Genomic DNA, 16,079 nt, shown 5'->3' with positions numbered 1-16,079 from the left:
TAATGCATGCTTTTATTTTTTAGATTATTGTTATTATTTAAAAATTATTATTATTACAGGGCGGCACGGTGGTGTAGTGGTTAGCACTGTCGTCTCACAGCAAGAAGGTCCGGGTTCGAGCCCCGTGGCCGGCAAGGGCCTTTCTGTGCAGAGTTTGCATGTTCTCCCCGTGTCCATGTGGGTTTCCTCCAGGTGCTCCGGTTTCCCCCACAGTCCAAAGACATGCAGGTTAGGTTAACTGGTGACTCTAAATTGACCGTAGGTGTGAATGTGAGTGTGAATGGTTGTCTGTGTCGTGTCAGCCCTGTGATGACCTGGCGACTTGTCCAGGGTGTACCCCGCCTTTCGCCCGTAGTCAGCTGGGATAGGCTCCAGCTTGCCTGCGACCCTGTAGAACAGGATAAAGCGGCTAGAGATAATGAGATGAGATTATTATTACACTAATGCAGCATTCAGCAAATCTGTTAAATCTTGACCTCAATGCAAATCTGTTCCTTGTATAAACTGAACATTTTCACTTGCAGTGGCATGCCTTTTTATCTTAAGAGAAATAAACCGGCAACGATAATATAGACGTGTGCATGCTCAGACAGGAATTATCAGATGTCATATTTTACATTCATGCACTCATTTTAACTTGAGTCCAAAGCCTGTTCTGGGAACACTGATAGGAAATGTGATGTGATAGGACACCAGTCAATTGCAAACCACCATGCAATACTGGTGCATATTCATACACTCATTTAATTTAGCATACCTCGTTAAAGGAAGCCAGCAAACCAGACTTCTGACTGGACAGGCCATATCTTCTCTCGATTGTAGATATGGAGCCTTTCAGATACCCAGAAACCAACAACTGTGCAAGCTGCAGGATTCCATGGCACAACACAAAGAACTGGGAGAAGAAAAAAAAAAGAGGACTGACTTTTTAAATTATTTGTGTGAACCCCATGCTTCCAACCAGCAAACAGTGTGTCATATACATAAATGAAAGAATAACTATCATAACTAACCAGGAATATTATGACTGCACTTTCAGATACTTTTGTTGAATGTATAAAGTTTTACAAGAGTGAACAATAACCATTTCCTAAGGTCAGAGTTTAGTTGTTTGGCCCCTTTGCTTGGGGGGGGGGAAGAACAATACAAGGATGGAAGGAAGAAGAGGATGGAAGAAACAACAATATGAGGAAGTGCAGTGAAAGTCAGGAAAGCACAAAATCCCCAAGGACTCATTTGCTGAGTTGAAGAGCGCCAAAATAACAACGGAAGTTTGAAAATGTTTTCACCATCTGTTGTAGAGGCTGGAATAGAAACTACTGTAGTGAGTAAGTGCTTTTAAAGTCATGCTTACAACCAACAATGATACTGTTAATAATCCATTTTAAAATATGTTTAAATAAACTTAATTTTATCAATGTATACAAACTCAATTTATATATTTTACGGACACGAGTATTTTAGTGGGAAATACACCACTCGTATTTTTCATATGAGCTCCATCCGGGACATGGAGAACCAAAACCGTGACATAAATCTCTATATGCCACACGTGAGGAAATCCATGATAAATTTTGTTTTGATAAATTTGGGAACGTTTTGTTTGTGAATGTGTCGATATAATAAAAAGAAAATCACATGTTGGCTTGAAGATATGAAATTTATCTTCTCGTGCTGAAAAACTCGCATTTTTCATACAAAATACATCGCGGATCTGAGTGACATATTTAAATAATATTGGCTGGTGTTGAGTGGTATATCAGATATATTCCATTCAGCTAGCATGATACTGAATGAGTCAAAGACGAAAAAAAGCCAGCCAGCCAATATTATTATTATTATTATTATTATTATTATACATACACATTCCTTTCAAGTGTTCAACGCGTCTTTCTCTTTCAAAATTCTCTCAAAATCTTCCGTATTTAATGAAGCAAACCTGTATACAAAACGTCTGACAAAATCATTTCTAAGTGGAAATGATTTTGTCAGATGTTTTGTATAAAGTTTTTATTTATCAAATTTGCAAAAAATAAAAATGCTCTGTTTCTCAAAATCCAGTGAATGTGGACAGAATAAAACAGTTATTCCACTCAATCTCGGTGCTATGCACCTCGTTGGCTATCAGCTCACGTACAACTCGATTTTGTAGAATAACTGTTAAATATTTAGTAGTGTGTATTTGATTGATATGATGGCACTATGTTGATATGAAACCTCTCTCTTTCTCTTGCTCTTATTAGCGATATGCTTCTTTTTGGCAGGAAGGTCGGTCTGCCTGGGGTGCATATAATGGCTTCTACCCAAATTTGCATAATTGCAATTAATAATGAAGATATGGCATAATTAATCAATCCCTAACGAGCAGTTTCCACACAAATTGCTTCTTCTCCCTCAATTCTTCACCGATTTTGATTCTTTCTGGCATGAAGGCAGCAGTCTGAGCATGGAAGCCCAAACTTCCCTTTCCCCAGACACCTGTTTATTATTATTAATATTATTATTATTATTATTATTCACCAAAGGCAAAGTGAATATCGGTGAATAATAACCGAGATGCAAGTCAAAGATGAGTTCAGTATCATGCTAGCTGAATGGAATATATCTGATAGACCACGAAAAACCCCAGCCAATATTATTATTATTATTATTATTATCCATACACATTCCTTTCGGGTGTTCAATGCATCTTTCTCTTTCAAAATTCTCTCAAAATCTTTTGTATTTAACAAAGCAAACCTGGCAGCTATGTGTGTTTACAAATTGTCCCAGTTACTCGCTAGCACGGAAGTTTTACGTCTCCGATGTGTGACGTCATGTCATCTCGACAACCATGCAATATCGTAAACCATATTCAACGCTCATTCTCCATTGGGTAGAGTGACGTAATACACGTAGGATTAGCGATATGCTAACAATATTGCATGCTATCAAACCAAATTAATGAAACCCGCTAGAAGGAAATAGAACAAATGTTTTTATTCCATCGAAAACGTGGATAATAATTCCTGACATTTCACTCGATGATGTCACTCCCAGTGTTTTCCCGCTGACTAAACGTGCATTGTCAGAATGGCGAACTGGTTCAAAATTAAAGTTCTTTTGATTAATTTGCATATTTTCTTGTGGACGTGTCCATATAATATAAAGAACATTTCATGGTAGCATGACGATATGAAGGTTATCTTCTCATGCTGAAAAATATATCACCGTTCACTTTGTGCACTCGTGATTATATACATTCACCACTCAAAGACAAACTTCATATCTTCGTGCCACCGTGTAATATCCTCTGTCTATCTTTCTTGAAAGTTAGACATAGATGAAAGTTGAGGTCATGGCACCTCAGTGTTTAAGCACTTGAACCTCTGACAAAAATAGTTCAAATTCCAGGACTTGATTGTGTGATCAGTAATAATCTGTGACATAAAATCGATGATGAAAAATCTTACCTTGATATTATTAAAGAGACCCATCACTTGTCTTTACCAAATCACAGTCAGTTTGAATGCTGCCTGAGAACAGAACACCAACATTAACCCTCTTGTTATGAACAGTATCACTGAAACTTAATAGCATTTCCAGGTAACTAAAACAACAGAGTTTTTCATTGCAAGAATTATTTAACCACTAGAATAAACCACAAATGGAAGCGTGACACAAGAAATTACATAGTTGGCTGAAGATTCAGGCAGAAAATGGTTGTTTAAGGCTGATGATCATTTTCAGGTTGCTATGATAAAGTGAAAATGTTACCAGATGTCACTTTTGGTCTATTGAAACTTTGGCTTTTATCATATTCAAGCAGGCTTGTAGTGCTCAAGTCCGACTCGTGCCTTACTTTTAAGGACTTGTGACTTGACTTGATTTGGACTTGAGCACTGATGACTCGGACTTGGACTTGGACTCATGCATTAACTGCATTCGGACTCGTAAATTGGAGACCAGGACTCGGATTTTTCTTTATGTTTTTGTAACATGCCATAATAATTTGGCATAAGATATTTATATCTACATTAATGTTTATACTAATTTTGTGCAAGAGAATGCACATTCACCTGTTCATACGTCATGTTCAGGAACAAACTAATGTTAATGGCGCTAAAATGCCTGGAGAGAACGCTGCTAGGATCGTCCACTTTGCTTCTACAGACTTCTCGTGCAGTGGGAAAAAATGCACTGCTACAATATGTGTTCCATATGTAGAAGAACTATCGAGGAGACGACGGGGACAACTTTGAACTTCAATTGTCATTTGGCAAGACCACACCCAGAGAAGGAAGTGAAACGTTATGTTCATTGCTCTGTTGATAGTGGGTGGGGCTTACTTGCTGAGCGATGAACTAGCTAGTGTTAACCCTCTCTCATGTTATTTGCCCTGTTGATAGTGGGCAGGGCTTGCTGAGCGACAAACAAACTTTTTATCTGTAGCCTGTTAATTAAAATGGGGCAGTCGAGCAGTAACGTTAGTCCAACACAGTATCAGAGAAGCTTTCACATAAAGACAGCAACAGCAACTGCCAAATGGTGCGGATGGAGTCTTGTTCTCGGACTCGACTCAAAATTCTCTTTAATGGCTTGGACTTGAACACTGGGGACTCGAGATTGGACTCAGACTCGAGGTTTAGTGACTTGACTACAACACTGTCTTCAAGTCTTTATTTCTGCACTCACCAAAGTACTATAATACTCTGTTATTGCTGTATGTATCATTTGATGTATAAACAGTTCATCTCATCTCATTATCTCTAGCCGCTTTATCCTTCTACAGGGTCGCAGGCAAGCTGGAGCCTATCCCAGCTGACTATGGGCGAAAGGCGGGGTACACCCTGGACAAGTCGCCAGGTCATCACAGGGCTGACACATAGACACAGACAACCATTCACACTCTCATTCACACCTACGGTCAATTTAGAGTCGCCAGTTAACCTAACCTGCATGTCTTTGGACTGTGGGGGAAACCGGAGCACCCGGAGGAAACCCACGCGGACACGGGGAGAACATGCAAACTCCACACAGAAAGGCCCTCGCCGGCCCCGGGGCTCGAACCCAGGACCTTCTTGCTGTGAGGCGACAGCGCTAACCACTACACCACCGTGCCGCCGTATAAACAGTTTAACGGTATAAATGCTCTGTGTCAATCTTGTCACTCCGAAGTCTGGTAGCGATCACGTTGTGATGTTAAATATATGAAAGTGCTTGCGACATCCAATAAGTAATGCTCAGGATAATATGTAAGAAGTAATTTGCTTACTATATAGCTAGAAACATGTATGAATTAAAACTAGTGTGATAACACATTCCACGTCTATTAAGGGTAAATATTTCACATGGTAATTTTTTGGTCTTAATTTACTTGTGTTGATTCAGTTATTTGTTTAGTCTTACTGCCTAAGGATACTGGCAAAGGATTGCCAAAGAAAAAAAGAAGAACCACACGTTATGGTGCAATTATTAGTCATGTGACTACACTGTGATTCACAGACAACAACACTGATGACTGGAAAGACTATGCAAACTTGGGTGGATGAACAGATACAACAGTACATTACATAACACTAATCTCCTAATAATGTTTGGCTTTCATATTCCACAGGATGTGTAGTTGATACTTTAAATATCTATAAATTCACTAAAATTCTCAAGTAATTGTACTTAGTTAGTATAAGCATTATTTTGCCGTATTTATACTTTAATGGAGTTTTATTGCACTGAATACTTGAATACTCTTGCGTAATTATTATGTAATTTTCTGCCAGTTCAGGGTTGATGACCCTGCAACTGGTAGCAGTGTAACCCAATGCAACCTTCTGCATGGACGGCTGGTCGGCATCTAAACCGGCTCCCCCACCAATGTACAATGATGAGGAGGGTGGCATGTCACCCTGTCAGGACTAAAAACAAGACCTGGCAAAGGGCGGAAAAGCTCCTCACAAGCCAACGGCCGACATGCAAACCTGGTATCTGCTGGTAGCCATACCATCAAAGGGCTCTTTTCCATTATGAATTAAGAAGAACCAACCAGCTGCACTCTTACTGGTGGTACGACATGTACTCACTACCCTGGGACCTGTTGACCAAGCTGGTAGGAAGGAGAGAGCATCGGTGGGCTACCACAATCCACCCTTGCTTTTTTTTTGTGCAAGCTGTTCTGTAGCCAAAATTGTCAAAACTTATGTAATTATTACGTTTCCAAGAAACACAACTTACTTCTTTCTTCTACATTTTCTTGTTTTGAGTTTCAGTATTCATTACAAACTTCAAAAGTCTCTTCTTCTCCCATCCAGACAACGACTGTACCTTATAGGTCAGTAGAATGGGCTTAGTTCAGCATTCAAAAAATTCATCCATGTAAAAATTACGGCTAAGAATTGTGTTAATTTATTGCATGCTCTGACCTTCTCATGGTACACAAAGTAGTTAGCACTATAGCTATCCGTACATTATCCCATCTCATCTCATTATCTCTAGCCGCTTTATCCTGTTCTACAGGGTCGCAGGCAAGCTGGAGCCTATCCCAGCTGACTATGGACGAAAGGCGGGGTACACCCTGGACAAGTCGCCAGGTCATCACAGGGCTGACACATAGACACAGACAACCATTCACACTCACATTCACACCTATGGTCAATTTAGAGTCACCAGTTAGCCTAACCTGCATGTCTTTGGACTGTGGGGGAACCGGAGCACCCGGAGGAAACCCACGCGGACACGGGAGAACATGCAAACTCCGCACAGAAAGGCCCTCGCCGGCCACAGGCTCGAACCTGGACCTTCTTGCTGTGAGGCGACAGCGCTAACCACTACACCACCGTGCCGCCCCCCGTACATTATCCATCCATCTATTATCCGTAACATGTCTGTGAAGATTCTCAGTCATCCAGGTCATAGTAAACTGTGGGTGGTAAAAGAGAGCAACTGGACTTGCTTGAAGATTCTTGAAGACATTTCACCTCTCATCCAAAAGGCTTCTTCAGTTCTGTCTGACTGGTAGGGAGCATCAGGTATTTATCCTCTCATGGATGAAAAGCTCATCTAAGGTGTCATTGAGTCATCCTGTTGGTGTGGGTCACTGGGGGCTGGTTGTGAACGGCCTCGAGAGTCGTTTGGATGATCAATGGATTGCCTGTTAGGGTGATCAATGGAATGCTGATTCTCTCTGTCCTCATGTGAGTCACTGAAAACAGCTGGGTTTTGGTGTGCATTCAGTTGTCTGGGAAGTGTGCCAAGGACTGCATTGTAGGTGGCTGATAAATGATGTCTAAGGTGGGGTTTACATTAGACCGTATCAGCGGATCATCAGATTAACGTTTTTAAAACGATTAGTGTGCACACAGCAACACCAATACACGATTCGCGTGCACACAGCAACACCAATACACGGATACGCTCGGCTCCGCAGGCATCCTGCGCTCCAAATCACTCCGCCCTGAACAGCGAGTGCCCTCTGGAGGGTGCGCACTCCGGCCCTGCGCAGCTCACAGAGTACGCGAGTGAAGTGCACAAGCAGTGATTCGGGACTGAGCCGCTGTGTGTGTGATCCCAGCACATATCACTTACCACTTGCAAGTGGAAGGATGGCAAGCCTAAAGACAATCATAACTACACAATGGGCAGTATTTGCATCAGTATTTGCAGTATTTTCATACTTTTATACTCTTTAATGAAAGGTGATACAAGGCGGAAGTCCGCGCCGTTTTTCAGCAGTCGCGTCACATGACCAACGCCAGCAAATCAGGAAGGTGGATGTCACAGTGACGTTGTCCAATGACAACGCCAGCTAGAGCTCAGCACAGCGTATCCGCGTATTCTCAATGTTTACACAGCACCGGACCAGACACGATCTAGATTGAATACGTGGACCCTGGCGGATTCCCGTTTCCCGGCGTTTCCAGGTGTTTTAATGTAAACGGACAGTGCATCCGCGAAGAAAACGAGACAGATACGGTCTAATGTAAACTTGGTCTTAGACCCCCACCTCTGTTCAGTGATGGCCGTTCCAGGTTGACAAAAATGGCTTCTTTAACTCCTCGCTCATACCAACGATCCTCTCTGGCTAAAATGTGTACGTTGCAATCCTGAAATGAGTGTCCTTTGTTGTTAAGATGAAGGTAGACAGCAGAGTCCTGGCCTGAGGTCATCCAGGATGACCAGTCTCCTCAGTGACACTACCACCTATGAAACCTTGAGGCGGAACCCCACAAGTTGTTACAAAAAGAGAGTTGTTAGCTGCCTGCAACAACTAAAAAAGGACCAAGCCATCAACCGATCTCTGTACTACAGATTGTACCCTGGGGAAGCCGTTCCTCTCATATACGGACTCCCCAAGATTCACAAGGAAGGAGCTCCACTCAGACCTATCATCAGCAGTATAAACTCTGTCACTTACAACATTGCCAAACACCTAGCCACCATCCTGGCTCCTCTCGTTGGGAATACGCCACATCACGTCAAAAACTCCCAAGATTTTGCTACTAAAGTTGCAGACCTCAAACTAGACTCAGATGAAACCATGGTTTCCTATGACATCATTTCTCTGTTCACCTGCATTCCCACCACAGAAGCAGTTGAATCTTTTAGAAAACAACTCCTTCGAGACAGCACCTTATTGGATAGAACGAACCTCACCACGGACCAGATTTGCACCCTGCTTGACTTCTGCCTGACTACCACTTATTTCCAGTTTAATGAAAGTTTCTACAGACAGAAGCATGGATGTGCCATGGGCTCACCGGTATCCCCTATTGTGGCCAATCTTTACATGGAGGAAGTGGAACATAAAGCTTTGACCACTTTTTCAGGAGTTGCTCCCAGCCACTGGTTCAGATATGTGGATGACACCTGGGTTAAAATCAAAACCCATGAGGTGGAAGCCTTCTCTAAGCACATCAATGCAGTGGATATTAACATCAACTTCAGTGGGAATAATCTAGCCTTCTTAGATTGTGATGTACACATTAGACAAGAAAGAAGCCTGAGCATCGAGGTCTACCGGAAACTCACACACACAGACCAGTACCTACTCTTTGACTCTCACCACCCACTGGAACACAAATTGGGGGTCATTAGGACCTTGCAACACAGGGCTCAGAATATCCCTACAATGATAGAGGGAAAAGAGAAGGAGCAGAATCACATCAAGAAAGCACTTCAGAACTGCGGGTATCCCAACTGGTCTTTCCTCAACAGCAGAAAAAGGAACAGAACGGACAACAGGATAACAGGAACAAACGCAAGAACATTGTCATTCCTTACATTTCTGGTCTATCTGAGAAACTCAGGAGGATCTTCTACAAACACAACATTCCGGTACATTTCAGACCCAGTAAAACCCTGAAGCAGAAACTGGTCCACCCTAAGGACAGAATACCCAGACACAAACAGGACAACGTAGTGTATGCCATTCAGTGCAGTGAAGAATGAACAGACTCGTATATTGGGGAAACTAAAGAACCGCTTCACAGGCGCATGGCTCAACACAGGAGAGCCAGTTCCTCAGGCCAGGATTCTGCTGTCTACCTTCATCTTAACAACAAAGGACACTCATTTCAGGATTGCAACGTACGCATTTTAGCCAGAGAGGATCGTTGGTATGAGCGAGGAGTTAAAGAAGCCATTTTTGTCAACCTGGAATGGCCATCACTGAACAGAGGTGGGGGTCTAAGACATCATTTATCAGCCACCTACAATGCAGTCCTTGGCACACTTCCCAGACAACTGAATGCACACCAAAACCCAGCTGTTTTCAGTGACTCACAGGAGGACAGAGAGAATCAGCATTCCATTGATCACCCTAACAGGCAATCCATTGATCATCCTAACGACTCTCGAGGCCGTTCACAACCAGCCCCCAGTGACCCACACCAACAGGATGACTCAATCACTACGTTTACATGCACATAGAGAGAATCGAATTTCTGCCGTTGCTCGACTGAAATCGAAGTTCAAAATGCCATGTATACACCTTAATTCGGCTGAAATTGAACCGAACTTGATTTCTCGGAATCGAGCTACACGACCTAGTTTATGCGATTTCTGCCAAGCTATTTTGCGCATGTATACCCTATCGAGCTAGTTGTCGAGCTACTTCCGGAAGTGACGAGTGACGAGACCACAAGCGGGAAACACAACAGCCTCGGTCGGCATGACAACGGCATGAATCTTTTCTTTTTGTGGCATTGTTTGCACTGTTAAAATTTAGCTCACTTACTGTATCACCAAATACATCTGTACAGCTGTTGCATAGCTGTGAATTGTGTACATAAACAAGTCATTGTATTTGTGTGTGTGTTTATATGTCCAACATCTGAAGAATGTCAATAAAAACAAAACAACTGAACTTTTTGTGTGTTTATTAAGACATAAGTTAAATTGTAAGCAAAAAAAAATATTTTTTTTGTAAGCAAAAAATGGACTTTAGAAAAATATTATTGTGCAAAATAAGTTTTCTTACAAAACAGTGGTCTGCGCCGGAGAGTTTGTAGCCATAGTCTGTTAGAGCAAGCCTAACAGCTTGAACACGGAACTGCTAGTGTTGCCAGATTGGGGGGTTTAAGTGCATTTTAGCGGATTTGAACATGTTTTGGGCTGGAAAACGTCAGCAGTATCTGGCAACACTATAGCTCTTCTTCATGACGACAACCAGAAGTGTACCAACATGATGGGGCATGTAGCGCCACGTGTGGCTCGGGTGCACAATGCACCTTGCACAATAGCCCGATTTCACTTGTGCATGTAGGATTGGATTTCTCTGGCACCCCTGCTGGGGCCCTTTGCTCGATTACCAACAGCAGCTCGATTTGGACGTGCATGTAAACGTAGTCAATGACACCTTAGATGAGCTTTTCATCCATGAGAGGATAAATACCTGATGCTCCCTACCAGTCAAACAGAACTGAAGAAGCCTTTTGGATGAGAGGTGAAACGTCTTCAAGAACCTTCAAGCAAGTCCAGTTGCTCTCTTTTACCACCCACAGTTTATTATCCGTAACCACTTATCCTGTGTGAGGTCGCAGGCAAGCTGGAGCCTATCCCAGCTGACTATGGGTGAGAGGCAGGATACACCCTGGACAAGTCGCCAGATCATCGCAGGGCTGACACATAGACAAAAAACCATTCACACTCACATTCACAACTATGGTCAATTTAGAGCCACCAATTAGCCTAACCTGCATGTCTTTGGACTGTCGGGGAAACCGGAGCACCCGGAGGAAACCCACACAGACACGGGGAGAACATGCAAACTCCACACAGAAAGGCCCTTGTCGGCCACTGGGCTCAACCCTGGAACCTTCTTGCTGTGAGGTGACAGCACTAACCACTATCTGTGCACTCTCAGAAAATAAAGTACATCATTGTACCTCTAGGGGTACAATGGCTTGTCACTGGGACAGTACCAACTAAGGTACTTATTTGTTCCCTTTATATACTGCTTAGGAACATATATGTAACATTTTGGCCCTAACAAGGTACACATAGCCACCCTGAGGTCCAGTAATGAGCCCTAGGGGGTACATTAGTGTAAATTGTACCTTTGGGAACAGAAATGAGCCCCTACTATTCCCCTATTTCTGACAGTGTGTGTTTCTGAAGACAAATAATCCATCAGACTGCAGTGTGGAACTTGAGAATGAGGGCCCCAGACTTAACCTCAGTAAAATAGTCAGTATGTTGGAATAAGAAGATTCATATATCATTTCAACAAGCATGCTGAGATAAGTTTCACAAACATTAACTGGCTATATTTACCCAATTTAGCCTATTTTCTTTGCTAATGCAGGACAAGCACTGGTTTCAATCGCTAAGATAACTCACTGTCTGTCCAGCCAGTTAAATTGTAGTTAATGGTAAATACTGGCTAGTTTTCATATATTTTGCTTCTGATTAATCATTAGCAAGCTACATATCACACATGTGAGCAGCAAACCTACAGAGACTGACTGATGTTTTCCAGTGTAGTTGCTTTATTTAAATCAGGAGTTCATAACAGTTTCATAATGTTAATTTTCACATGAAAAAAACCATACATAACCTTCAGAACATTAACTTTTTTAATGAGTTTAGTACGTGAGTACATTTAAACTAGGAATTATTTTTTAAACTTCACTCGAGTCCATGATTCACTGGATACTTCCACTTTTAACTGAGTTACATTTTGACAAACTGTGTATACTTTCATTTAACTATAATTTCTTGGTACTTTTGCCACCACTTGGTACTTTTGCCACACAATAAAAACCCACCTCGTCATACAGCACAGAATTACTTTATGAATATAGTCAAACTATTGAGATATTATTCTCATTATTTAAATATTATTAATCATATCTTGGCTATTTATTGGAGCTGAAGACCTTTGTAATCTACCAAAAGAGCACATTAGGCCCAAATGGATATTATTTATAGGTATACACTCACCGGCCACTTTAATAGTGAACTGGTTCTTGATTCTAAGATTCCTGGAGTGGAACCCAATGGGCTCTTCTGTTTTCTGTTGCATGCTGAGATGCTTTTCAGCTCAACACAGTTATTATATCCTTCCTGGCCAAAAAGCTTAAACCAATCTGTCCATTTTCTTCTGAGCTCTCTCATTAGGTGGGTGATTGTTTCCACCCACAGAACTGTCGCTCACTCACTTGATGTTTTTTGTTTTTTGCACCATTCTTTGTAAACTCTAGAGACTGTTATGTGTGAAAATCCCAGGAAGGAGATCAGCAGTTTCTGAAACACTCAAACCAGCAGTCCATCTGGCTCAAACCAACACCCATGCCACAGTGAAAGAAAGTCACACTTCACTGTGAGATCACAATTTTTCCCATTCCGATATTTGAACATCGTGAACATTAACTGAAACTCTTGATTTGTATCTGCATGATTTGATGCATTGTGCTACTGTCAAGCGATTGGCTGATTAGATAGTTGCATCAAACAGTGTGTGGATGTATGTGTGTTCCTAGTAAAGTGGCCGGTGTGTACATTTATAAATACTGAGGTTTCATACATATTCAATGCACTTAATAGTGTAAAAAGAAAGGGGTTCATATACATACAAGCAATTAGCAAAAGCAGGCGCAATAGCAGACAAACTAAAATTACAAATTAAAAGCTCTCCTGAACATGTTTTTTTTCAGAAGAGACTTAAAATGCTCAACACTGTTGGCAGCTCTGAATTGTTGAGGGAGAGCATTCCACAGCAGATCGGAGTCTTGTATTGGGGACAGTGAAGAAACCAGAAGTCAGAAGAGCAGAGAGAGAGTGTTGGAGAGCATGGATGGATGAGTTCAGATAAATAAGCAGGGGCAGAGTCATGTACGAGTAGGACCTTGTAGGTGAGCAGAAGGACTTTAAAAACCAATCCTCTGCTGGACACAGAGCCAGTGAAGATCCTGAAGCACTGGGGTGATGTGATGGATGGCAGGATGGAGTGGATGTGAGGAAACAGGCAGCTGAATTTTGCACATGTTGTAGCTTGTAGTTGACTGAGAAGATAAAAAAGGAGACCACTGATATGGGCATTACAGTAATCCAACCAGGAGGAAATGAGTGCACGTATTACATGTACAGCGTCGGACTCAGAGAGTAGCGTGAGGATCCGGGAAATATTTTTAAGGTGGAAAGAGGATAGTTAGCATGTTTTATTAGCTCATCTAGCCATCAGGCTGATGAGCAATTGCCGTGGCGTGGCATCCGTCCATCTATCTGTCATCCACTGTTCAGTTAAATCGTATCTCCTCTGTCAGTTCTTCACAGATTTCCGTTCTGAGTGTTTTGTTCAAAAGAACTCATCACTCCACACAAAACTTGCTCATTGTCAAATTTTCCAAGCCTCTCACGAGAATTGTATCTCCTCTCTCATTTCTCATCTGATTCCAGTTCTGATCGATGTTTTGGGTCGATCTTCGCTTGAGGAACAAAACTTAGTCATTTGTTTGTTGATTTTCCTGTGTTTATTTTCAGTTAAACATATCTCCTGCCTCAGTTCTCAATGGATTTCAGTTCTGATTGTTTGGTTTGAAAGAACTAGACCTTCTGCACAACACTGGGTCATTGTATTGTCATTTTTTTGGAAACAAATTAGTAATTAGGTCAACTTTACACATTTTCTTCTGACTAGAATTGTATCTCCTCTCTTATTTATTATGCAAATTCAGTTCTGATCGATGTTTTGGGTCGATCTTCACTCGGGGAACAAAATGTAGTCCTTTGTTGATGTTCCTGTTGTAAATTTGTCATGGAGGTTGGTCCTTTCTCACATTGTCACATTTCAGTTCTGTTTGATGTTTTTTTTTTGTTGTCATGGTTGTTTTGATGGCAGGTTAGATGAGCTACTACTGTACATCCTTGACGTTCTGGTTGATGTGATGCTCAAATGAAAGAGTAGAATCCAAGAGAACACTCAAGTTCTTGATATGAGGAGAGGCTGTAACCTTTGTGTTGTCAATAGTAAGACAAATGTTATTAAGGTTGTTGACGTATGACAATGAGGACAACCTCTGTTTTGTCAGAGTTAAGTTTTAAAAAGCTGCTGTGCATCCAGGTTTTGATGTTCAGAAGGCAGGTATTAAGTATTGTCAGGGCCGAGGTGGTGTCTGGTTTTGTACAGATGTAAATCTGAGTGCCATCAGCATAAAAATGGTAACTGAGACCATGAGAACAGATACTATGACCAAGGGTGAGCATATAGATACAGAATAAGAGAGGACCGAGGACTGACCCTTGAGGAACACCGTGGAGGACAGTAAATGGGTGGGACTGGATGCCATTTACGGTGGTGAACTGTTGTCCATTGGTGAGATTGTAAAACTTCACACCCCTTTTATTAACATATTAATAAAAACATTTCATTAACATAACGCACCAGGGTACTCCCACATCTGGGTTTTATGGAGTACTTGAGTGAATGTATATCAACTTATACACATATATAAAGCCCTCCATGATTATTGTCAGCCCTTGTAAAGATTAGTTAAAAGGGTTAGGAAAATAAAAATCCACCTTTTGGTGAAGTCGCTCCATCTCACACTGAAAAAATGAGAAAAATCCAACCTTTAATAGAAATAAATTTACTCAGAGAAAAACAAATCCCTCATCAAGAAATTATTATTTCCAACAAAAACACATGTGCCACTATTATTGGCACCTCTGGAAATGATAGAATACAGTGTACCTGAAGCATGTTTCCCATTTAAATTACACAGTATTTTTGAGATAAGAAAACACGCAAACCAAATGAAGAAAAAGTTGTGCCTGGAATAAGTTGTGCCCACTTTCCTTCGTGTTTACATACTCACTCTCTATCAGTGGCAAACCAGAGGTTGGACAAGTAAACATAAAAGCGTGCATGTGCAAATTAGTGATCAGTGATCAGTCAGGCTTTCACAATATGCATAGCACTGAATCTGCTCTCTTAAGAGTTGTTAATGACCTCCTGCTCTCAACTGATGCTGGTCATCTCAATGTCCTTGTTCTCTTGGACCTCACAGCTGCCTTTGACACTGTACATCATGAGATACTCATTTCCAGACTATCTTCTTCTGGTATTACTGGCTTAGCTTTAGCCTGGTTTCAGTCATATCTAGCAAACAGGCAACAGTTCATCTCTATTGGTGTTCATAAATCATCCACTGTTACTGTTGCTCAAGGTGTGCCTCAGGGTTCTGTCCTTGGTCCCCTTCTTTTTATATTATATGTTTCTCCTATAGGCCAGATTATTCGCAACCATGGCCTTAACTTTCATTGTTATGCTGATGACATTCAAATCTACATCACTATCACCCCTTCCATAGCCTCTGTTCAGCTGCTAAGGACTTGCATCACTGACCTTAAGCAATGGCTGCATAAGAACCGCCTTAAACTTAATGCTACCGTAGTAAAACGGAGGTTCTATTAGTAGGTACCAAAAGACAGGTTCTGAACTTCTCCAATTTCACTATTGATGTTGATGGTGTGTCTATTAGTCCTTCCCAAGTTATAAAAAACCTTTGAGTTCTCTTAGACTTCACCCTTACGTTTGAACCCCATTTTAAACTCATTACTAAGAATGCTTTCTTTCACCTCCGCAATATTGCATGTCTCTGCCC

The 16,079-nt window shown here is 41.5% G+C and overlaps 1 protein-coding gene across 4 annotated transcripts in view; it reads right to left on the bottom strand.

The window, feature by feature from the left end:
- The window catches only part of slco2b1 (solute carrier organic anion transporter family, member 2B1), an 87,629-nt gene that overhangs the window by 66,075 nt on the left and 5,475 nt on the right, over positions 1 to 16,079 (bottom strand). For 3 of the 4 annotated variants that reach the window (XM_060936409.1, XM_060936410.1, XM_060936412.1), the window contains exons 2-3: positions 3,453 to 3,515; positions 758 to 895 (exon numbers count right to left, since the gene is read on the bottom strand). In XM_060936409.1, coding sequence (XP_060792392.1) covers positions 758 to 895; positions 3,453 to 3,476 — 162 coding nt within the window. In that variant the 5' untranslated portion in view covers positions 3,477 to 3,515. Of the gene's footprint in view, positions 1 to 757; positions 896 to 3,452; positions 3,516 to 13,321; positions 13,341 to 16,079 lie in introns of those variants that run through there. The other variant, XM_060936411.1, reaches the window with a different exon arrangement.

Source organism: Neoarius graeffei, chromosome 12, assembly GCF_027579695.1.
Source record: "Neoarius graeffei isolate fNeoGra1 chromosome 12, fNeoGra1.pri, whole genome shotgun sequence".
NCBI lineage: Eukaryota > Metazoa > Chordata > Actinopteri > Siluriformes > Ariidae > Neoarius > Neoarius graeffei.
Note: the sequence above shows the minus strand (reverse complement) of the source record. Positions and strands in the feature narration are given on the sequence as shown.